At 40.0% G+C, this 23,929-nt stretch overlaps 1 protein-coding gene across 7 annotated transcripts; it reads right to left on the bottom strand.

Annotated features, from left to right (window-relative positions):
- Positions 1-56: 56 nt before the first annotated feature.
- On the bottom strand, positions 57-22,259 carry INTS10 (integrator complex subunit 10). Of its 7 annotated transcripts, none has more exons than XM_026078282.1 (18): positions 22,092-22,259; positions 21,194-21,261; positions 20,793-20,896; positions 19,635-19,774; positions 18,678-18,759; positions 17,961-18,101; positions 17,387-17,558; positions 16,749-16,918; positions 12,309-12,442; positions 11,755-11,911; positions 11,033-11,115; positions 10,037-10,189; positions 8,783-8,891; positions 8,321-8,400; positions 7,700-7,862; positions 6,532-6,625; positions 2,453-2,530; positions 57-430 (listed from the first exon to the last, which is right to left on the bottom strand). In XM_026078282.1, the coding sequence occupies exons 1-18, from the start codon at positions 22,218-22,220 to the stop codon at positions 274-276; spliced, it is 2,214 nt and encodes a 737-aa protein (XP_025934067.1). In that variant the 5' UTR covers positions 22,221-22,259; the 3' UTR covers positions 57-273. The 7 variants fall into 7 exon arrangements, with proteins under 7 accessions (XP_025934067.1, XP_025934073.1, XP_025934072.1 ...); XM_026078288.1 differs by having other exon boundaries at positions 20,793-20,879; positions 22,092-22,174; XM_026078287.1 differs by lacking the exon at positions 22,092-22,259 and adding an exon at positions 21,742-21,911.
- Positions 22,260-23,929: the final 1,670 nt, after the last annotated feature.

Genomic DNA, 23,929 nt, shown 5'->3' with positions numbered 1-23,929 from the left:
ACCTGCAGCTACCTTAGTATAATGCCACAGGAAAAAAGAAACAGGACATTACAGAAGACTTCTTAAACAAAGTTTTATTTATAAAGTTTGATCTACCCATGTAAGAAAATTTAGCAGTGAACAAACACTGAGCAGTGTTTGTGTACTGCAGAACCTGCAACTAATAGGGACCTTGTGACCATACGGACAAGTGATTTTCCACAGTGGTGCTGCTGTTAATTCAAGAGCCTTCCCCTCTCTCCGTAAGAGACATTGCATCATGGTCCAGTCCATTCAAGCAAGAGTCTGAAGTAGCAGTATTTTCTCATTAATGCAGAACCTGTGCAAGACCACCATGAGATTTTCCCCACAGCGTGCAACCTGGCGCTCCATGGCCAGGCGGAAATCTTCTTTCACTCCCTTGGTTATACCCCGGGTAACTGTGTGATGCCTTAAGTCATGAAGGAAAAAGAGAGAGAGAGAGACAAGATTAAATAAGGGTTACTTTGTGCCTTATAGCATTTTAAGAGGTACTACATGTCATTTACCATGTATCTACTGTCCATACCTGAGTTTATATAAGGAGAGCCAAAGCGCATGCTACGCTATTTTTTAAAAATAGTGTTTAATAGCTTACAACAGTTAAAAATTCCATAAGCACCTATGCTCTCAATACTTTGATTACAGCAGCTGTTGGAGGAAAAAAAAGTGTTGCTGCTGTAGCTAACAGGAATATCTGCTCTCTTAACCCAGCACGTACAGAGTTCTTTCTGACTAGGGAAGGAAATTTTTTTCCACTACCTCCTCCACTTCCTCCTTGTTAATTGTTTCTATAAATGGTTGGGGTTGAGAGAAAAGCAAAAAGATGAACCTGCTTTCTCAGGAGCAGGGGCAGATGTGGCTGCCACCACAAAGAGCAGAGACCACCTTGTACCAGTAGGAAAGTGCAGCAAGAAGCTATATGATCCCACGGGCACAGATCACTCTTGGGTTAATTAAAGGTATGGAGAACACCACATGGGCCAACACTGTGCACAAACGCAGGCCAGGCTGTGAGTGGGGATCAGCAGAAACCAGCTGTTTATGAAGCTGCTAGACACTGGGCAGGGATTAAATCTATCGTAAACAAAAGTTCAGGACTTGGTTTCATATAGAACAAAGGTCCTGCTACTGATCAAGCTCAAAGCATGCTGGCTGGGGAAGCACTGGGGATATTGCCCCAGTCAAGGCCATTCTTTTTAACAGTTCTTTGTCCCCAAACATCCACACTGGTCTGCAGCACTCCAGACCTGAAGTCTTGCCCTTAGAATGATGTTCGGCAATGCCAAAACGTGAAGCTTTACTCACACTGGTCCAGAATCAGATATAGTAAGACCAAGACTTTGTATCATCTGCCTGCAAGCCCTATTTAGGTAAGGGAGGCAAAAGACATGCTCTGAAATGAATGGCCTAGCACCACGAAAGGAATAGCATAAAAGAAATGTGAGAGAAAAGTAAAAATGCTAAGGTCAAGACAAGTCCTGAGTCAAGGCTAACAAGGGAAGAGCTGGACTGAATCCAGCAAGCACAGAGAAAGGAAGCAAATAAAAATAAAGAGTAGAGGAATCTTTGCCAATCCAGAGATGCAGGAACCAAAAAGGGGCAAAGGGCAGGTATTGCCCCCACCCACAATACCCCCCACCTTCACTTAAATCAGCTAGTCCAGCATTTAAGCGGTGACCTCTCAAAGGAGAAGTCTGTACCCACTCTCTCACCCAAAACAGTAGAGACATCTGTAACGTGGAAAATGCGAAGAGGACAGTGAAAAGACTGTAATCATTATGAGCGAAAGGGCTTGTGTGGAGATGGTACAGGGCAATTCATTGATGGGCTAGGCTGGGTGAAGCAAAACAGCTCTGAAAGCAGCACTGCCTAGTTGGAGTTTATGGGTAAGCCCTGTTTTCCATCTTACTGCCTCAAACGTAGCTGGCAGGTGGGCACTATGGTCAGTTATAACCCAATGGACGGTAGGCACCCCGCAGCTACTGAGCAAGCCAGCAGCACTTTCGAAGTTGCCTGTTATATAACAGTTAGACAACAGAAAATGGAATTCAGAACAACTTATATGAAGAAAAATAGCTACAAATGGATGCAGAAATTCATTATCTAGAAAGGAAAGGGTTACTCACTTGTATCTGAAACCTTTTGCTAATATGTGATTGGACATCAGTATCATTTGTTTGCGATTTCTACATTTTTGTTTAAATTCAACAATGATGATTATTAAATTGAAAGAACACGGATACTGGCAACTTATGGGAAAAAGAAAAAGAAATGTTATAATAGTACAACATGGTTTGCCAGGCAATGTAGGCACAAATGGAAGGAAAAAAAAAAAGGATAAATACTGAATAACAAAGAGCTGAAAATCATGGGCAGTAAAACATGTTGACAAAACACAGCACACTATGAGTGGGTTTTTTCCACTTGGTACCTGTCAGCAGTCTGTATGCTGGGCTGTAGCACAGGTATGAATTCCTGCTGCAGTAACCCCATGGGAGGGCTAGAAGTCCTTTAAAAAACAGCAAATAGCAGCATTCAAACACCCACACACCAACTCCCCCTCTGGTGCAAAACAACTCTCCAGAAAAAGGGACAAAAGAGAACTAGGAGGAGACCATGCAGCAATATGACCACTGAGCAGCTGAAGGGGCACAGCACCCGAACAGCATCAAACCTGCAAATATCCACGGATTTCACTGCAAGGGTGTTCTGCAATTGTGGTCTAAATATATATACGTATTTTTTTAGACAGATACACCGGGAGAAAGGACAGTGGCGGGTGCAAAAACAATTCACAGCTGTACTACAATGAACTGTCATGGCTCTTCCCAGGAAGCATGTCAATCAAAAGAGATTTAATCAGAAGAGCGCTGCAGACAGCCCAGCTTCCTCTGCGGGGCTGGCAAGAGCGTGTCAGCATACCAGGAGAGCCTAAAGCTGGGAGTTAAGGGATTTGCTGCTGAGCCCAAGCCAAATGCATGCACAGCAGGTATCAGCCAAGTTGAGTAGGTGACAGTATTTGTCACAGGTTTTCATTAGCACACAGATGGCCTTTTTCATCTTCCCAAATTGAAACCACATGCAAACAAGGATGCTAGAGGATGGCACGATGTCAGAGCACAAATACTCCACTCAGAGCAACTTCTCTCTGGCAAGAGGAATATTCAAGGTAGCATTTATGACTGAGGCTGCATGCACCAAAAGCTGTCTCAGTTGAAAGGCACTTTGTCCTCTCTCTGTGAAGTTAAGTCCCCATCTCTGTGTTTTATCTATAGCACCCAATATAAATCTCAAACTCCCAGCCTAAAGCAAATCCAGTGCTCCCTGCAACTGAGACATTTGTTACATAGAGAATAGGTCTAGTTTCCTAACCTAAGTCTCTCAAAATATCACCTAAATCTTACTAGGCCACCAATTGACTTCTGAGAGTTTTGTGTGCATCATTCACTCGCACAAATGCTAACAAGCAGCTGAGAAGCAAGACTCACATACCTAAGATGCAGAGTTAGGGGCCTATCTTCAGGTCTAACACATGGGCATTTTGGTTAGTATCTTTAATTTATTAATGAATACGGATGGAAATCTATGCTAAAAAAATCAATCACATTAAAGAAGGACAGTACAGCAGTACAGAAACACAACTAGATACAATAGCCTGAAATAAAATATTCACAAGAAGTATTCAATTAAATGAGATAATTTCTCAAGAGTTCTTGGCATAAATGAGCCCAATATTTCCAAAGTGGACATAGGGGACAGAAAATGCAAAGTAACAACAAGATGGCATTGGTCCTAGGGTGTTGCAGGTTTACAAAAGGGATTCTGCACAGCTATTTTTCATGACTGTTCGCAAGATCTATGGTCAGAGCTAAACATATCCAAATGTGCAATCAGAATAGAAATTACGTTTTTAAGATGATTTTTTTGCAGCTCAAACCAACTGAAATTTTTGTCATCTGTCCACAGGGATGAGATGGAAGCGTGGACAGAGAGAAAAGTCATCAGTTTTCACATCAAATTTACCCAGYGTTTGGTAAGCAATTAACAGTCTTGCATAGCATTGCTATTAGACTAAGATTATCAAAAACAAGAGCATAACATTAACCAGTCATTTCTTGCACACTGTTCTCTTCCTCCTTAACTCACAAAGTAATACTGCCACTACTGCCAAGTGTAATCAGTAAAACTATGAAGGATGGCTTGTCTAGAATGCAGTTCAAAAGCACTTAATAGCTGAATTCAGAGTTCACTGAAGACAGTCTTGTTGACAGCACAAACAGAATAAGCTGGCTGTATCACCAGTAAAAAAAACCCCACAGACCTTCAAAGTCCCATAATGGATTCGAGGAAAGGGAAACCTCATAAGTTGTATATACATTTTACAGGACCTCAGTATTAGTCTGCAGGCCATCAAGGTCTTACTTCAGCTTTTGAAATACACACTGTTGTTTGTTTTCCCAGGTTCAGGAGAAGGCATATAGTGTGTGTGTATATATATAAAAATATATATATAGTAGATATATATACTATATATATAGTCAAATATAGTTTCCTTTAAAGTGTAAGGTACTGAGCAAAAACACTGGTAGGAGAATGTGGAATTTACAGGTAAGTCGTGAAACCAAAAGGTGTCCTTACACAAACATACAATACCTGCAACATGTTTCCTATCAATTAAGAAGCAGGTCCACTACATACATTTATGCTAAGGAAAGATCAGGCAAAGGAACCATTGCTCTGTTTTTGGGCTGCTGTGGCAAAATCCCACGAGTCTTCCTGAGCATGACTGAACAATATCTGAGCTGCCTCTGCTAATTACTAGGGAGATGGTGCAGCAGCACAAATAACCAGAACTGGTCATAGTTTTGAAAGATGCAGGCCAGCCCACAGTTTTTGAACCACACACAGACTACAAACCATTTAAAGGCAGCTGTGTCATGTTCCAGGAAACAGGACTGGGCTGGCACACTTATTCCAAAATCCCAGCTGGGGGAGGCAGTGAGCTAACCAGTACTGTTGAGGTTAACACCCTTGGGTCACATCATCTCTAAGCCTCATGCCCAGCCCAGCTAAATAAATACCTGGGGTACGAGGGAAGTAGATGTCATCTCCTATTAGCAAACTACACCCTGAACTCCCCTCCCATCAGCTCTCAGCTCTCTGATGAAGTGGTTTCTATCACATAATGGCACTGTACACAGCCCTCCGGGTTGGACAGGACATTTGGCCATTTTGGCTTAATAAGCACAAAAAAATGGACCTCTCCTCCCCAAACACTTCCATCATTCAGGAGACCTAACACTGACTGAAAGGAGGTCAAAGAGCGATTTCTCTCTTGCTGGCAACATTGCTCACCACCTATTTCCTGACTGCTGGAGTCAAAACACTAAGTAACAGCTACCACAGAAATCAAAATAAAAGCTGTGACATACTGAAATAGCACTAAACCATTACAGCTAACCTGAGACAGCAGCTAAAACATTACCAGCCATGGTCTTCAGTGCTAAGTTTTGTAACTGGTCAATGCCTTCTCTTACGTTCTGTAAAGCAGGGGGGAGACTCGCAAAAGAATGGCATTGGTCTTCACATCATTACATACTTCTCATGCTGACAAAGTTTATTTAACTTTGGGAAATCTACTTAGGAGTTCAAATTAGGATCCAGTTATCTATTCTTAGGCTCCCATTTTGGAAAACTTTAGCCCATTTCTAGTGAGAAAGCAAGTGGCCAGAATACACTGACCCAACCTGGAAGTTTGACAAACTTTTGCAGGCCCCATCTTATACAAGAAAATACCACAGGTTCTAATAAACAACCATGATATTCCAAAACATTCTGCCTCCAAAACCCTTCAGCAGTTACTTGTTCAGTCTTGACTCAACACTAAGAACACGTAGGAATTTAATCCAAATTATTAATTTCCTCCAGCATCTTGTAATAAACTCAGCAGAATAAGCTTGTTCAGTACATCGCAAGAGATGACCTGCTGGTTCCAGGCAGCAAGGTGATTAGAGTTTACTTGGGGTGTAATTTAATTTGTGCTTTATATGTAAGTTTTTCATCATTCAGTGCTCTTTCATAACTTTGTTTACAACAAACAGCACTTTCTGTTCAGTATTACTATTCAGAAAAACTATTAAAAAACACCTTGCACTCAAGCCTAATTATTTAAAGAATTCCTACAGAGTGCAAGTTTCTGGTTGAAAGAGCAATACTGTAATCATTGTAATGTGAATCACTGTAAAACAAATACAACATTTAAAAGCAAAGCTCTGTAAAATTAGAGGAGTTTAAAGTTGAAAAACCCCCTAAAAGAGTCCAGAATTCAGTGGGAGATTCAGAAAAAGAAACTCACAGCCTTGTTCAAACTCCTTAAATGAACTCCATTAAATTTAAACTCCTTAAAGACATGACAAGCATATTATCAAGAGGATTACATGAATACAAAGACAACCAGAACATACTTCCTTTTTTTTTTAAAGAAAACATTAAAAGCTTTCTTATCCTTACTTGATCAACATTGCTTGATTTGGCAGCAATTCCAGATGAATTTTCCCTCCTTCCTGTGTTCTTAAATAAGCAAATTCCTCCAGCATATCAATATCTGAAGAAAACGTTAAAGATTTCAATAGAGGAAATTTGATAAACTTTCCTCCTTATCCTTCATATCTGAAGCCACATTGCTGAAAGAACAGTCAAAGTTACAGCTATTGAAATATCTCTTTCTTAAAGTGGTAAAGAAGATCACAGCATGTATTCTTAACTCTCCTCAATTTCAAGAGATATGGCTTTTCAATCTGTACGATATAAACATCAGTCAGTTTCTTTCCACATGTGAAAATCAAACAGGGGTAAAGAAAGCTCAAGTCATTAAGACCATATCTCTCCAAACTAATTTCCCTGGTTGTTTTTACTGTCTTTTTTGGCAGTGCATACTATCAAAGTAAGGGCACAGTGAGGCTGGGACTGAAGGAAGTGCCTTTTGTTCTTTTTCAATTCCTGTTCCTCAAATGGCTTCTTTTTACACCTCTCTCATTGCTGCCTCCAAACAGACCTTTAATTTAGTTGTCTCAGATAGAAGTTGGATGCCTTGCTTTCTAATGACCACGGTTAGATGTCTGATCAGGTGAAACACTAAGCTGACCACATGTGTGCACGCTGATCAAGGCACAGGTGATACATCTGACTACATAAATTAGACATGCATGGCTTGGACTTTGATACAACTCATTCTGAAAATCTTACCCACGCCAAATATTTGATAAATGAAAAACAAAATCATTCATCTCCTTGAAGCACAGGTGCCATTTCTTTACTATTTTGTTATCCATGGTTAAGGATGGTGTAGCAAAACAACAGTCTTGTAGTATAATGACCCACTTAAACGGAAAAGACTGCCATCTCTTCCATTAACAGCATAAGCAACTGCCATTTCCCTGAATGGAAGTGCAACAGCAATGTATTTAAGGGTGCTCTCAAGTGCCAGAACAGGAGACAGTGGGCATATTTATAGTCCATTGTACACTGCCACCAAATAGGAGAGTCTTGCCTGGTATGTAAATAAAAGCAAAATTTAATTCATAGAGAAGAACTGCTGCTGAAACTATCTAACAGCTTTTTCAACACCCCAGCACATACTTTTGGATGTGAAAGACAGTCTTATTTGGAGAAAGGATACTTGTAACATAGTTGAAAAAATTCTCATACTGGAAGTTTCCTTGCTGGCAGATTTTGTTGATGGCTTTCAGGAACAAGTTTTCACCCCTTGGCCATTCATGCTGAAGCAAAACAACCACGTGGCCCAATGCCATATCATCTCTGCTGTCTGTGAAAGCTCTGAGCTTCAGGGAAAAGATTGACATTGAGAAAATTAGGACAGACACACTGCTTTTACCAATATATGGGATTAATCTCACCTACATCTGTGCAAATATAAAACAAGCTCTTTAAGAGTGTATTTCCTTTTGCCCTAACACTTAAAATAGGTTGGAAATTTCCATCCAAAATACCAAATTCTCTCCACTGACTATATGGGAAGTCTGGATATAGATAAAAATATTTGGAGATGAATCCTATCTCCTCTGCCCAAAACTAATATAATAGAAGGGAATATCGTAATATGGTAAAAAGAGAGAGCAAACTCTTCTTCACTAATCCTCCCGCCAACCCATTAAGGTGTGGACCACTTGAAGCACAGCACTTCACACCACTGGGATAAGGCCATGCAGTTTCAGGACCCCAGCTACATAATTTAGGCCTTAGACACATGAGAGAATTTGGAGCCTTGACCATAGCTTACCTTGAAACAAGCTAATAACAGATGAAGGCAATATGGCATGATAGCTCTACTGGTACACGGCCAAAGCTTCAAATCAGACCCTGCAACAGAAAAGTTGAAAGATACACTTCTTTAGGAGTCTCATAATTCTCTAAGTTTTCAAGAAATTAGAATGGAGAAATACAAATCTGCAACTGCCTAATATCAGGTACAGAGGAAAACTTTGAAGGTAAGTTGCAAATGATTCAAAATGTGAAGCTAAAGATTTTAAAAGTTTTTCTTCTCTTCTCTTTTTCTGTGGTAGGACTTTGTCACCAATACACTTTAATGGGGACCAGTAGGAAAACATTTCACAAAATACAAAAGAGGGTAAAGAACACCCTCCCTTTTCACAACACAAAAAGAGAGGAATTATACACTCAACAGAAACGCATGAACCAAAACTGAGCTGACACTGGATTTAGGATAGTAGCAACTCCATACCTTTCCTGAATTTAGATTTGACTTTAGGTTGCTCCTCTTGTACTTTACCTCCTTCTTGTATTGGAAGTAAAATACAGCACATGAGGTCAAGCACTTTTTCACATGTTTGCTACGAAAGAAGAAAACACAGAGACAATAATGTCTATGTTTAAGTTCTTAAAATTCAAATATATTAATGATGATTAAAACTTTCAGAGACTGCAAAACAAAAATACAGTCACAAAATCCCCTGCTGGAACTTAAGTGGACTTACTAATGTTTAGCATAGTTTGGCTGGGCAAAAAGAAATAGTTGTGATATGAATTTCATTAAACTATCTCTGGGAGCCTATACAAGCCATTTTAATTGTGAAAAAATATGTATTTGCATTCTTCATTTGAATGATGTAAGATCAATATAACTGCAGTCGAAAACTATTTTATTTTGAAGGATTACGTTTTTGAATTAGTTCTTATAAAAGCTTTTAAAAGCTTGTTCAGCCCATGTTAAAAATAGAAAAGGAAAATGGCAATGCGATGGCATGACGGAATTGCTATAAATTTTAATGCTAGTTCCCAGAGACTGTAAGAGGTCTGAGGGGATATATAATCAGATTTCTAATGAAAAAGTAGCAAGCTGGAGAGGAAGAAAAGAAGACTGGTCCAGTATTATGAGCGTGACATTAGATCCCATGAGACCCAGCCTTTATTATTAGCTCTGACACTTGACTGACTTCAGACCACCATGCATTTCTGTAACAGTAAAAACAAAGTATTTATTGCAAAGATAAAGCAAGTTCAGAGGTCAGGCCAGAGTTCTGGAGTCTCATATACCATGAGCTGGCAAGTACATTTTTTTGAAGATGATGACAGAAATTTGTTTTCTATAACCCCTTTTTTGCCTCTCCCACATGAGACCTACACACAAGGATTTTCCCCTCATTTTTAAAACTGTAACAATAAGGTTAAGCAATTCAAATCAAGGTTACACTTACAGACAATTTAAAGACCTGTGGCTATGGAAAATCATAACTAATGCCCCCAAATCATAGCTACCAAGTAGACAGTATACAAGAGATGCTAATGGGAAGTTAGCTAGATGTGGCAGGATGTGTAAGTTCTTCTCCCTGCAAAGCAGGGAGTTTTCTGTAGAGCCTGGCTTGGATCCGCCTAATATCCCACGGGAAGCAGGCTAATAGGAAAATTCAAAAGAAGGCACAAACAGGAACCACAGGGCCAGTCAATGAAGGACCAGTGTGTGGAATGCTGTACGTACCCTATATTCTCCAAGGGCAAAGTGGCAAGTTGCTAACTGGATTAGAGCTCTCTGATTTTCTAGTGAGCCTTGTCCTGTAATTTGCTGTGGCGAATGAGAGCCCTGAAGAGCTGCCAAGTGATGTAGACTGCTAATTGCTTTTTTGTATTGTCCCTTTAAAAAGACATAAAAAGATTGTGTTAGTGTCTTCTGTATAAAATGGGTCAAAAGATAAAAACGAAAATTCCCTTATAGAAAGCTTTCAAAATAGAGGGTGTGCAAATAAAAACCTAACAGAAAACACTGCAGTGATGTGGTGTGTACAGGAGCACAGATCAATACCTTGCAAGGCATGGAGAAGACAAAAGACATGAACAGAATTCTGCTTTAAAAAGCCTGTTTATAAAATCCTGTTTATAACTGAAACAAATAGTCATGGTCTTCAGAGTTAATCATTACTTTATTTTAGTCTAGTAAAGTTTGAAATAGCTCTTGTTAAGGTAAAGGTTTAGGCAGAGAAAAAAGAAAGACCCCCAAAGGAAACATAGAAAAGAACAACCTTTGTTCTGTGGATAGTATGTGGAATGAGTACAGTCAGCCTAACTTCTGATGAGAATGATAAATTTTTAGTTTAACTGAGACATTTTAAAACCTTCTGCTGCTTGAAAATTCTTCTCTCTGACTGCGTTCCAGTAGATGCATTGACAGATGAATAAACTGTGCTTCTGTTCCCTATGACTAACTATATCTATTGTTTAAAATGCCAAGGCAGTGTTTTTTTTCTATATGCCAAAACTAGTTGGACTCAGCAAAGAGCTATTAGAAGAGGAGTATTACAAGCAGAGTATCTAGCTTGTGATAAGAACGGTATGACTCCATCCCAAAAAGGGTCACACTTTAAAGGATAAAATCAGTAGATACCTAGAGCAGTCAAACTGGCTAATCATGACAGCTATTCAGTGGAAGGAAGAGCAATGCAAGGGCACCATTTTTACTGTTTTTTTCCTTTATTTTTACCTGGTAGATGATCATGTCTGTAAGAAAGATTCTTAACCAAAGCCAAGTGTCTGTCTTCCATGACAAACAAATTCTGGTGAACTCTGTATAAGTTGTCAGAGAGTGGAAAAGAAAGGGGAGAAGAGAAAATGAAACATTTCACAGCTTTCAGTTAAGAAAAAGGTATCTATAAAAATACAGCTGAACTGAAAAATGAAACACAAAACAGTAAAACTGTGAAATCTTTAAAATATAGGATACTCTCTTCCTATACAATCACATTTTTATTACACTTCTCTTCACAGCATCCAACAAACCTAAAAGCAGCTAAGTGGTACTGTTTTGTACTACTTTTTAAAAGAAAAACTTAGTTTCAAGTTATCATTCCTGATATTATCAGAAAGGGAGAGAAACAGTAAATATCCTCTTAAGCATGAACTATAGTACCCACCTACTATTATCAGTGCCACTGCTAACCAACTGCTCCTTCAGAAAAAGCTGCTTCCAAGAAAAGTGTGGGTGAACAAGCAAAGATGCATGAAGAGTGGAACAAAATCCAGACGCAAAAAAAAATCAGAAATATAACAATGTAACGCTTCCTTTTGGAACCTAGATCAATAATACTCAGGACTCAAGGAATTTTAAGGATTCCCAATGACCAGAATTTGATTTTAACAATACTAAAATGATCCTTAACTACAACAATGAAGTGTAAATGCAAGTCTTCCTGCAGTTATCCTTACCTTTGTCAAGTGATTCCAGGGAATACAGCAGCTCCCAGCTCTCTCTTGCCAGTTTAAAGCTCTCTAATACTTCAATAGAGTTTGCAAGATCAGCCTTATTTACTGTAATATGGCGACTTCGCCCCTTCCCAGAAGGATCCTCATCATCTGAGCTCTGCTTAAGAGTCAGAATAAAACAAAAAGGTTCACTTCTTAATTTATACTTATTTCAAAGGACTTATACTTCTAAAGTCACAAAAGTTCCACTTAACACATGAAAACAGTTGTGTACTAGAGACTCAAAGATCCTAGTGCAAGTGCCTTAACGGACTTTTCCATATTTCACTTAGCTTGTTTTAATATTAGAACAATCTGTTTTGCTATTAAGGAATTCAGTGGTATAGTATGATAAGCAGTATCACAAAAGAGGGTCATTCAATAATACAGTGGTCATAACCAGCAATTCCAGGGTAGCTCTAAAAATATGTCTATTCCATCTGCACCAAAACCACTGTTCTCTAAATTCCAGTACCAACGCCATTCTTGTTAAGAAGGAAATAGTCTGGAGAAGTTACCATTGTTTTCTCTCTTCCTTCTGCAAGTTTCCTCTTTTTGTGTATGTGTTTGTTACGATCAATGTCCGTATCACCATAGATGTTGGTCACATCCTCAAGAAGAATCAGTGGGGCTTGGTTTGGAGCATTTGGACCTGGATTTGAAGAGAAATAAATGCAAGATTGCTCTAAACTGATTGGAAAGATCTCATGCCTACTTCAAGCTGGTTTTGGTTCCTTCAAGAATAAGATTAAAATGCTAGAGAATACAATTTGAAATTAAATTCAATTACGCTGCATAAGTTTAAGCTATGTTGGTGAAGCAATGCTTTTCTTAAAGCAGCCTTTATGGTAAAGGTCAGAATGCATTTATCAGACATCACAAGAGTTTCCTTGACACTTTCAGAATATTTTTGAGCCCTTTTCTTATGAAGTAGTCAGAAGATATGTTCAGGCAGCATGTTTTCTCTCATCAAACATTATTTCTTTTCAAATAAATACAATTATTCAACACGTAAGCAGAACAAATGGCTCTGAAGTTAACAGCCATAATCATAGCAAAGCACAGCAATATTCCCAGCACATTCTTATAAGAAATCAAAGCAATGTACTGACAGGCACTGATGCCTCAAAGAAGTCAGTTTATTTTATCACGAGATTTCTCTGGTAGGATCATTCAGTGTCAGCTTTGCTCCCAGTGATTTCAGCTGTACAGAATGAAGCCTTTAATTGACGGCCAGAAACTATCATCACTCCTCAGGCCTCTACAGAACCCTCATTTTAAAGCATAGAAGACATCATTTCTGCTTCCGCTGGTGTCCCAGAACATCCTATGGGACAACTTATTCCAGATCTCAGTGCATAAGTTTCATTAGCACTCCTCAATTTCAAATAAAATTAGTATGTGGTCAATTTTGAGAAAGTCTTCCCTCCCAAAACATTTTCTCCTTTCACACACAATCAAGTATCATAGATGTGCAGAGTCCAGACAAAGAGAAACATGAGGGAAAAGGGAAATCCATTAATCTGTTTTCCCATTTAAAAACCTCTGCCAGACAAGACAGTAGTACAGACAAGTATTTTCATGGGCATTTGTTCTGTGTTTGCAGAAGGACACAAGACTAAGGCCTCATTCATAACCGCAAAGAAATTAATTTGATATCTTAGTATAAGAACAATCCATTTTGTCTCTTGACATAAGAGAACCTATATTAAGCTTTTCCCATCTACTCAAAAGGGTTGTGTAAGGAGGTCACTACAACAGAAGTCCATGCTACAAGGAACAGCTAACGTGGCATGCCTAACAAGTATGGTGTTATCTCCATTGACTATGCTCAGACTAGATACCCCCGTTTAAATGTCTGCTAGGAAAAGGCTACAACACACTGTAAATCACCTCTCCTGTATCATCACGTATTCCACTGTGTTCCATTGCAACCCATGTGAACTTAAAATAGAGCCAAGTCATAACGTAGAAAATAGCATGCACGAGAAAACAGATATGAAAGTGCCACAACTGGGAGACTGGAACAGCTCTATCACTAAAATCTAAAGAGCTGCCTACTTACAACACTGGAGTAGGAAGGGCTGCATTTTTCTTTTATTCATATTGCTTTAAATGAATGCCAGTTAAGCAAGTGCTTTGCTTTCCAGAAATGCGCTTTTCCGAGTAGCAGGCAAGCATACTGTGTCCCTTATTCAAAAACCTCCTGTCCTGAACAAAACAAAACAAAACAAAACCTCACCCTTTACTTGGACTGCAGACCCTTTCTTACATTAATGAAAGTTATACACAGCCATACAAAAAGATGTTGTGTTTTTCTGCCTAACTGTGCTCTAGAATCTAAGCTTACAGTGCTTTTAATTGATTTCTAGCACATAGCACTAAAAATAATCCCCTAAAGCATCAAATCAAATAGCGACTCCTGCCAATCCTGCAGGCAGCCTGAAAGGTATGAGAGAAGTGTGAATTGCCTCATTCATTTCTCAGGTCTCCAACAAGGCAGATATGAATTATGTAAGAGAAATGCATTGAAAAGTTTTCTCTCAAGAGGTTCCTTGCAAGTCTGTGCATGTGACAAGAAACTCATAGATCAGAGCTTAGAGCTACTGGATTGAGGAGGAGATAATTTTTTTTCTCCCACTGTATTTCCTGCTCCAAATACATAGGCTCTCCTCCTTATTTTTACAGAGAGAAGGAAGAAGAAACCTAAAGACAGAAATGGCATGAAAAGCACTGAATACCACTGGCTTTAATAATAAAGCAGAAATGAGTAAAATATATCTTGAAAATAGAGTGCCTAACTTTCCTTGTGGCACTAAATGTTTTGTGAACTTCCATTATGGCACCTCTTCATTCCCAGTCCCAAACACATGTAAAGACTTTGTCAGACCTATTGTCAGGGTGCTGAAGGCACCAACAGGCCTTGATGGCCCTGACCAGCCTCACCTGGGGCCTCCACACACCCCCTCTGCCCAAAGGCCCAGCAGCTCCATTTAAGCTCAGGCCTGGGGCCCTCATTCTGCTTCTGAGGTGTGCTGTAGGTGTGTCTCCAGCCCTGCCTCTTGGATGGGCCCATTGGACATATGTTGTAGCTTGCCTCCAGTTCTGGCTCTGTCTCCTCCTCTTCCTCCTGCTGACTGGGTGGACCCTGAACCTGGTTCCTGACTTTGCCATGGCTGAGACTGTTGCCAGCACCTTGCTCTGCCTGCAGTGTTTGGATCCTGTGTGAATGCATCATGGTTAGTGAGGGCACTGCCTGGGCTGGGGTCACTCTTGTTTTCTGGTTCCCCTTCTCTTACAGCTCCCTGACACCTCTACTCTTAAACTCTTATACCTAATATATCTTACCTCCTTTCAGAGGATGCACTCTAACTGAAGAGTAACTCTGAATGAAGAGGAATGTGGTCCTTGACCACTGATCTGGACTACGTCCCTCCCTAAAACTGATTAAAACAACATATATTTGTATATATAAAGCTATATATATATATGTACACACAAATGTATATGGATAATAAATAATTACACAGCAAAACCATATTGAGACCTTTCACTTTACTTCTCTTTTAATGGACTTTGAGATTTCAACTTGTTTTAAAGGCAGCAACATGTGATAAGCCAGCTAACTTCAGATCTCTTGCATGTTTTTCAGTGGCTCAGTCTGAAAACATGAGCTTTAAACAACTGTACAGTTTAGAAAGGAAGACTTTACTGGTGCTTTACTCATTTTCTTTCTAAATTCAGAATCAAGCAGAACCTATAGCTAAAACTATACACAGCTAAAGCACCTCATTGCCACACCATAACACTTCTTCCTTCTGGATCAAAAGCAAAAAATCTCAACTCAATCAGTTCCTGTATCTGTTAAAGTGGCTAACATTCTTTGAATACAGATTGCCATGTTTTTTTGCCTCCTTAGCTTAGCTATCCATAGATACTGTTGAACTGTTTATGTGTCTAACTTTGTGTAAAGTCACTTAAACTGTAATTTGCTTTTTGAATATTTAATTGCTTGAAACGAATTATCAGTTGCGTAATCATAACAAAACTTATGAGTACAGCACAACTGAAGTTGTGATTTTATCATGAATCAGTAATCGCTGTGTTAATAAGTACTAAATACTTATATTGACAATGGTTAATGTTGCAAGGGATTTCCTAGCAGTGAGTGAAAGAGTAGGAAACGTTTACTACTAATGGCTGTCAAATCCTTTTTTATGATGCTGTTTATTCCAATAAGTCCTAAACAAATCAGAAGTTAAAGCACTTCCCCAACTACTGGGCCATCCCTTAAAATTCCAGTCAATCTATGCAGAAGCAATGCAGCATTTACCAAGCAATCTGGTAGGCCCTGAATGAAGATTTAGGTGGGTAGAAAAAAGACTTGTAATTTAAATGCTCAACCTAAAAATTATTTTAGGTAACTGTTAAAGTGAGCCTTAAAATGCTTAAGCTATACAAGGAAAGCCAATTTTGAAGTTTATACACTTCAGGAAATAACTGAATAAAAACTGAACTGGAAAACATTTGCTGTGTCTTCCTGATGCAACTTCATTTATTTTGTGGAAGCTCTACAGTCTCTTTTGACAAAAGCAGGGAAAATGTCAGCTGCAGGGGACCAAAATCTGAAGAATAATGGTACAAACACAATGGTGATGGAGAAGAGTGGGAATGCACCTCAGTGACATTTCATACAACATCTGCCCTGTTACTCTTTGCTAGGCAACTACCATTAATTGAGGTTGAAGGCATGATGTTGAGTTAGATGACCTTTGGTCTGATCCACTCTGGCTGTTCTCATACACTACTTCTGCTGATCGACTAACATGTTGGGAGGATATTACGGAGGCCTCACATCACCTCCAAAGATGAGTTTCAAGACTAATGAGAAAAGAGCTTTCAGATGTTAATGAAATCATAAAGAAGTTTTTACAAAAGTTGAAGTATTAGAAACTAACCTTGGAAGAGAGATGGCTGGATGTTGCTGACATACTGGAATGCATTTTTAAAGAAGACCAACATTGTGGAATACACTACTTGATTCTTGTATTTAGCATGTGCATCACTATCAAAGTTACTGATGTATCTGCAGAGGTCTTTCATTCTATGCAAAATATCACCAAAACTTCTGAGGAAGAGAGAAAATATAAGTCCATTACAAGTCCATTACATGGACTCAAACTGAAGGAAAGGATGCATAATGGATATGAAAAACCTGATGTTTTGGCTTGGGAAATCCCTCAGCTGCAAGTCAGTGATGGCTGGTAATGCACATCAGTAAAATTTCACTATATATTTGCCTTGTTTTTTTCCCCCTCTTTGCAGAAGCACCTAGGAAAGGCTGAATAGAGGACTGTGGGTTTAAATCCCCTACATTACAGTACAGTAGTTCTTAAGCATTACTTTTGTCAACAAAGATTTAGTTTTGAGAAAATAATCTCAAAGGGCTCCCTGGATCCACTGTAGCTCTACATTGTGTTTTGGAAAGAAAAGCCGGACTGAAGTTATACAGAATGTCATCATGTTCTTCAGTCCACCTTATTGAAGAATTAAGCCAAAATCATCTTTGAGAAGCAATATCTATGCATTTGCTCACCTTCTTCCTTTATCCATTTGCCATTCACACCTCATTCCCACCACAGACAGTATTTTAAATAGCCTCTCCCAAGGATCTGTAATCTGGGATGATTTCTCTGTGAGACCATCTATTATGTATTTCTGAGAGCTACGTTTGCTTGGAGACATAATATCAGTGGAATCTTGTGAACCTAGGAAAACAAGCATGTTTCTCTCTTTATACAGAAATCAAACCAACAGATTATTTTCAAGAAAGAAATATGTAAAAAGGCACGCTTCAGTCTTCAGGAGAACCATCTTTTACTGAAATGGTTGACAAAAAGCATCAGGTATTCCTGTCTCCTCTTACAAGAGTTGGTAAGGCTGGAATAAAGAAATCTGGACATTTAGTCCTAATTTTCAGTACATATGTTATGAGAACTAATTAGTTAAATGATTGTGAGCTATTTTGATATCAAAGATATAAGAAACATCAAATACTACTATTAATCCTGCTCTGCAGGAGACAGTAAAGTGTTCTTCATTTATACTACACACTTCAATAATATTGAAACATATTTTAGGAAAGGCTAATCTTTTAAAAATCTTCTTACCTTGATACTGGCTTTCAGTCTGTGTAGATCGAGTAACATAGTTGATATAAAATTCTGCTGCTTTATTCAGATATTTATATAGCAAGCTGGCAGGAAGCCGAACATCAGGGTTGTTGATTATTAGAGGAAGAACATCACAAACTAAAATACACATTAAAAAAAAGCTTTAGGTTTGGTTGTTTTGTTTTTAATCCTATTTGTTCTAAGCAAGACTCTTCAATCAGCAATGTGAGCCTCTATCTCTGGCTGACTATATACCACAAAGGATCACAAAGTACCTCACATAGCATAAATTGGCATTACAGTCTTTCGTAGGGCCAGCCTGGACTAATGTGGCCTGAACGTGTTCTGAATAAAGCGGTTTCCTAATCACCATACCCTGAAAACAGTTTACTAAACTCAGGATCTACTTTGTTGCTGAAATATAACTGCAGTTTAAATGGTTTAAAAACTAATTAGAAAGTTTGTTAGTGTTGGACAAGTCTGATTTTTGCCACCACGGCAGTAAGTAATTGTTGGTATGTAGAATATTACCAATTTAGCAGATGGAGGTACAGAAAAACTGTAATTTATAGTGTAATTGGCAAGATGGAAATCAAATGAAAGATTTTGCTTCATAGCTACAGCAAAAACTGGCTAACTTCAACAAACACTGTCTTAACAGAATACTAAGTTTATAAAATTATATAGTAAAATAAGCACATTAATCTTTCTTACCAAATAATTTTCTAAAACAATTCACTGGGGATTCTTGGTCTTCAATACTTTCAGCTTCTAATAAGGTTTCTCCAAGGCCTACCTGTATAAGCAGAGGTAAAATCAAACATTGAATTTTAGAAACTTTTTAAAATATGTGATTCAATGATGCTGAGCAGTCATTCAGTGATTCTGATTTATAGTTATGCTACTGATTCAGTCATCAGTAGCATAACTATAAAGCAACTGCCTAATATGTTAATCTCCATTTAGTTAAACTATCCCTACTTAGTAACTGGTGAAAGCAATGCCAAGAGCAAAACCAAGACCAACAGAAAAACCATATGTGACTATACATCAGTAAAGGTATGCACAGATCAGTGGAAGAGAGAGAACTACCAGTGCTTGAAAAGCTACTCCTTGTCAGCTGAGCTGTGGTAACAGACTCTGTACTCCTTGCCTGATACAAATACAAGAACTGATTTTAGCTAACATGTTCTAGAGCTAACATGTCTTACTTCCTATCCACAATAGTTTAAAGATTGTAGGTCATCATTTACAGTGCTCTAGCAGTAATTCGATAAGCCAGACCAAACACACTGCTTGTCAGTCTGGTCATGACCTCAAGGTGCTCTCCCCAGAATGAAAGCTTACTGAGAAAAGCTGAAGCAATATTATTTTTTAGGCTATAGTATTCCTCTACACTATTGTTTTGTGCTCTTCTGCTTTTTTTTTTTTTAAACATGCAATCTTCTTTGCCTTTACAAAGCAAAAGCTTGTTTTATTTGCTTGCATTTGTTATATGCGTAATTCTTTGCTGCTGGTAGCCTCAAGGTATAGCCATCTGAACTATCGTCCTGAATTAAACACAAATAAACCCACCCCCCTCACTAGGCAAAGCAAATGATGTTTCGGCAGTATCTCAAGAAACAGAATGACAATGTTGTGAATAGTTAAAATGGGTTACTTTTCTCTTACCCCATGTTGTACTACAGTTTCTGGAAAGCGTCGCAGAAGGAGCAGTAGCATTTCTGCCCTTTCTAGCGTGTTAAAACACTGCTCTGTGGCCTTTAGTAACATTTCACACTGGACTCGACCAGGAAGGGTCTCAAATAATCCTTAAAAAAAGAATTGTTCAACTTACTATGTTTGAATTGTAAAGATGATAGACAAATGTATAAAAGACTAGTCAGCATCACCTTGCCAGCCAGTGAAAAAGATTTCCTTATGTCTTTCTCCAGTGAATATCAGACCCTTGAAAAAAAAAAAGTGATTCTCCGAGAAGCCCATATGAATACTTATCTGTTTATTTGGGTGCACAGAACTTGATTTAAAAAGCAAGTGTGATTGAGTGGAATACTTAATCATAATACTTAAATATTTAACATCTTAAGATGCTTACAGTGGCTTCTTCAAAAAATCTCATTTATATTTTTTTACTTATATCCCCCCTTTGACAATTAACACTTTGTTTATAGGAAGATACCTTCTTCACTTTAAATTTCCAATGAGACATTCAAAAGAAAGCTAAATATTGTCACTCTAAGTTGTACATATTCTCTCCGAAAAATAAATACACCCAATCAAAATGCAGAAACGTTTCTCCAACTAGAGTAGCTTGTATATTAAGTTATACATTGATCCTTATAGCTCCTCAGGCACATCTTCAAACAGCAGATTATAGTTTGTCAGGTGTAAATCCTGCTTTCGAAACTGCCTGCGGTTGCCAGCAAGCTGTTCTGATTGCTGTCCATTTTCATGACCTTCATTTTATATGTAGAAGCTCACCACACTTCTAAAATTATTCACTGTTCTCTGAAATCATTTGGACCATAATGGATAAGCCCCCTTCCACTTACTCCCTATGCAGTCTCTTTTCTAACTTACCAGAGTGTGCCTTTAGTTTTGGCAGACTTAGACTATCCATATCGGAGACAAAGGGAATCAGCTTCTTGTGTCTCCTTGTGTTTTAGAAGCCTAGTGCATTGGATAAAGTTTGTAAGGCTAAAGCAACCAAAAGGATCTGCAGCCAAGAAGCCACACGCAATTCAAAAGATGTTTATTTGCTGCACTAGATATGTAACCAGAGGACTTATCTTTAGATTCCTTTACCCACTCACCAAGTAGAATCCTTACCTCTTAAAAACTGTGTCTGCTTGTCCTGGGAGTCATTCCTTAGTGCTGATGTAATAACACTGATCTCTCGCCACACTGCAGGTTGATCTGGAAAATTCACAAACCTGCAATATAGTTTGGGGCAAGAAATGCACAGTGACCTCAAAATCAGTTTCCAAGCTGAAACATTCCTCTGAAAGAATTTGCCTGGACAAATGGAGAAAATGACATTTTGCCTGTTTCTGTTTCTGTCTTAATAATACTTTTTTGCTTAGCTTATTCACGTAGATTGCCAAGAACTCTCGCATTATATTTTCGTAAACTCTCAGATTTATGACTTAGGACACAGCTATGAAAACAAACAGAACATTTCTAGAGTTTCTGCTGTGATTCAAGGATTTCAGTCCAGCCGAGTTACTTACATGTCATAGAGCAGTCTACCCGCGGACGCCGTCCGTTCGGCATTCCTCTCAATGGTGTACATCTCATACTGCAATGCAGAGAAGAGCACATTAGCTTTCTTGAGCACATTTATGAAGCAGATTAGTTCTTCTGCTCTAAAAGCCTGACCCAAATTTGCCACGTTAGGCCCATGTCTGACTAACAGAAAGGGAGATAAAAAAGATGGCAACATCTGCTGTAGAAATTAACAGCGGAGTTTGGACTATTGAGCTGCACATGAAATTACACATAAACTTCTGCATGCTAATATAAGTACTCTAATACTAACACGCTGGACTTATTTTTACATAAATAAAAAGACCTGTAAGAATTCAATGAACTGTGGGACTGCGGTTTGTTTGCAGTCGAACACAGTGCAAAACCCCAAGCTGCTACGAAACCACAAACAACAACTCTATTACAAACGGCTGATTTTTTTGCAAAGGCAAACCCAAATGTTGCATCATGTTTCGTTCGCACAAGAAGCACGAAGGGTCTCTCCCTCCCCCATTTACTAACAAAACGCCACCTTCACTTCATTCATAGAACATTCGTGGGAGTAGAGCTTCCTTTAGTGCAGTGAAACACAAGGGGCGGGCACGTATCTGCAAACACTTTATTCTTCACCACAGGGGAAACGCGGCTGCTGCGCCCGGCCCCTGCGGCGGCGCCTCAAGTCGCGGCCGTTAACCGACAACCGGAGCTTCAGCAGCCGCTGCGGCGAGCCGCCCGTAACCACGGCAACGGTCGGCCCTGCCCCCTCCCGCGCCCCATTGGCCGAGCCGTCCGTCACTCAGGCGGCTCGCGCCGCAAGGCCCTATGGGGCAGTGCTGCGCCTGTATCCAGGGCCGGGGTGGCTGCGGCGCTGGCGCTGCTCACCTGGATGTTGAAGTCGGCGGGGTAAAGGCTCCGTGCTGTGATGAGCCAGGCTTTGGCCGCCCACAGGTCCCCCGGCACGAGCTCGCGGGCCCGCTTCACCAGGAACTCGCAGTCCCCCTGCGCCGACATCTCGCGCCTGCCTGCGTCGGCGCGGCGCGCATGCGCCCTGCGGCCGCGGGCCGTTACTCCCCCGCCGCCGCCGAGGCGGAGGGTGGCGCGCGTGGCGGCCATTTTGGAGGCGGGTGGCGGCGCTGTTGGCCGTTGGCAGTCTGCGTGCGTGTGAGGATGAGGGGGGTCGGGCAGCCGTTGTGGAGTGGGGGCTCGGGGTTTAGCTGCAGCGGTCTGGGATCGCTGGGGGTAATATTTTGGGATCTGGAAGCTTGTGGCTGGCCACAAGGAATTTATTTTTGGAGCTAGGATGGAGGGAAGGGGGGCCTGCCTTTCCCCATTTGCCAGCTGCTATGCTAGGTGATAGGGAACTGTGGCCAAGTCAGGCTCAAGAACCCTTCTCCTGGCTCTGAAGATGCTTCAGTGTCATGATCCAACAGTGGTTACAGACAACTGCGTTAAGATTGCAGATGTTGCTGTGGGCCACTGCTCTGCTGCAGTGGGTACTGCTGAACATCAAAGCACCCTTTGAAAAATACAAGGCAATATCACCACTGCCTGGGCTTGTGCTGCTCACAGGTTCTTGTAGTACCCAGTACCCAGGTGACCAGCAGCAGATGTCAAAGAAGAGCAAGGCCTTTTTCCACAGACACTCTCCTAGCCTTCAGCAACTCAGAGTTAAGATTTCCTTATAATTGGTACCTTTCAATGATCCGGATATTCTTTGAATGCAAGTGATTACAAGTCTGTCTCTTTGCTTTCTGCTTCTGTTCCTTACCCAGGATGTTAAGTTCCCAGTCTTTTTTCTTGTTGCTTTCTTTGATCACTCCTTTCAGGCAGGCTGTTCATTTCTAGACTAGGCACACTGTAGACTTTGCACCTGGGAACTTCTGTTGATGAAATCCATAAATGCACTTTCTAGGAGATAGTGGGACTATCTATTTAGCAAACAGTTGTAATAGACTCTTACTCTCTGATGGAGGTAAGTTGCTAAGGGACAAGATCTGTTTTGCTGTTATGTTCACTGTGGTATACTTTGCTGCATTCTTTCTGCATTATTGCACAAGGCCCACAAATGCTGATCACTGTACTGGATAATGTGTTCTTATTGGGCAAAGCTGCAACAGATTTTCAGCTGTGGGGCACTGCAGAGTCCTTGGTCTTATATCGTCCCTGAGGTTGAGAATGAAATATCCCATGAGGCTTGGAAACCTGGCTTCTATGCCCCCCTGCACCAGCCCCCTTGCCAATTCCTCCTATTTCCAAAGCCACCACCAGCATTATTTTAGAAGCTTTCTGCCAAGTTTTGGTGAGAATCTTGCTTTTGATTACACACAGCGATGGCCTGTGCTTGGGAGTTGTATGCTGTGTGAAAATCAGCAGCTGTCAGCAAGAGGGACTTGCTAAGCACCTGCCCTCTGAGGGAGGGAAATGATTCCAGACTGATTCAGCTTACTGCTTCTGTGCAAAAGGGGAAGAGCAGGCCCTTGAACTATTGTCTTTTCATGCACTAATTCTATTTCTTGCTGCTGAATTAATAAATCCTGGATATGATCCATGGCAAATGATCACAGTAGCAACTATTGTACAAGTGCCTCATTGAAGGCAGTTGACCCTATCAATTTATCAAACAGTGCATGTAGGTTCCTGTTTCTTGCCCCTTTTCTTAGCTCTCCATACACCAGTCAGTTGCAATCTGAAGGAACACAAAGTATGTGATTAGCTTGCCA

Source organism: Apteryx rowi, unplaced genomic scaffold (assembly GCF_003343035.1).
Source record: "Apteryx rowi isolate R43461 unplaced genomic scaffold, aptRow1 scaffold_478, whole genome shotgun sequence".
Taxonomy (NCBI): Eukaryota; Metazoa; Chordata; class Aves; order Apterygiformes; family Apterygidae; genus Apteryx; species Apteryx rowi.
The sequence above is the reverse complement of the archived record's forward strand: the minus strand, read 5'-3'. Positions and strand labels throughout refer to the sequence as shown.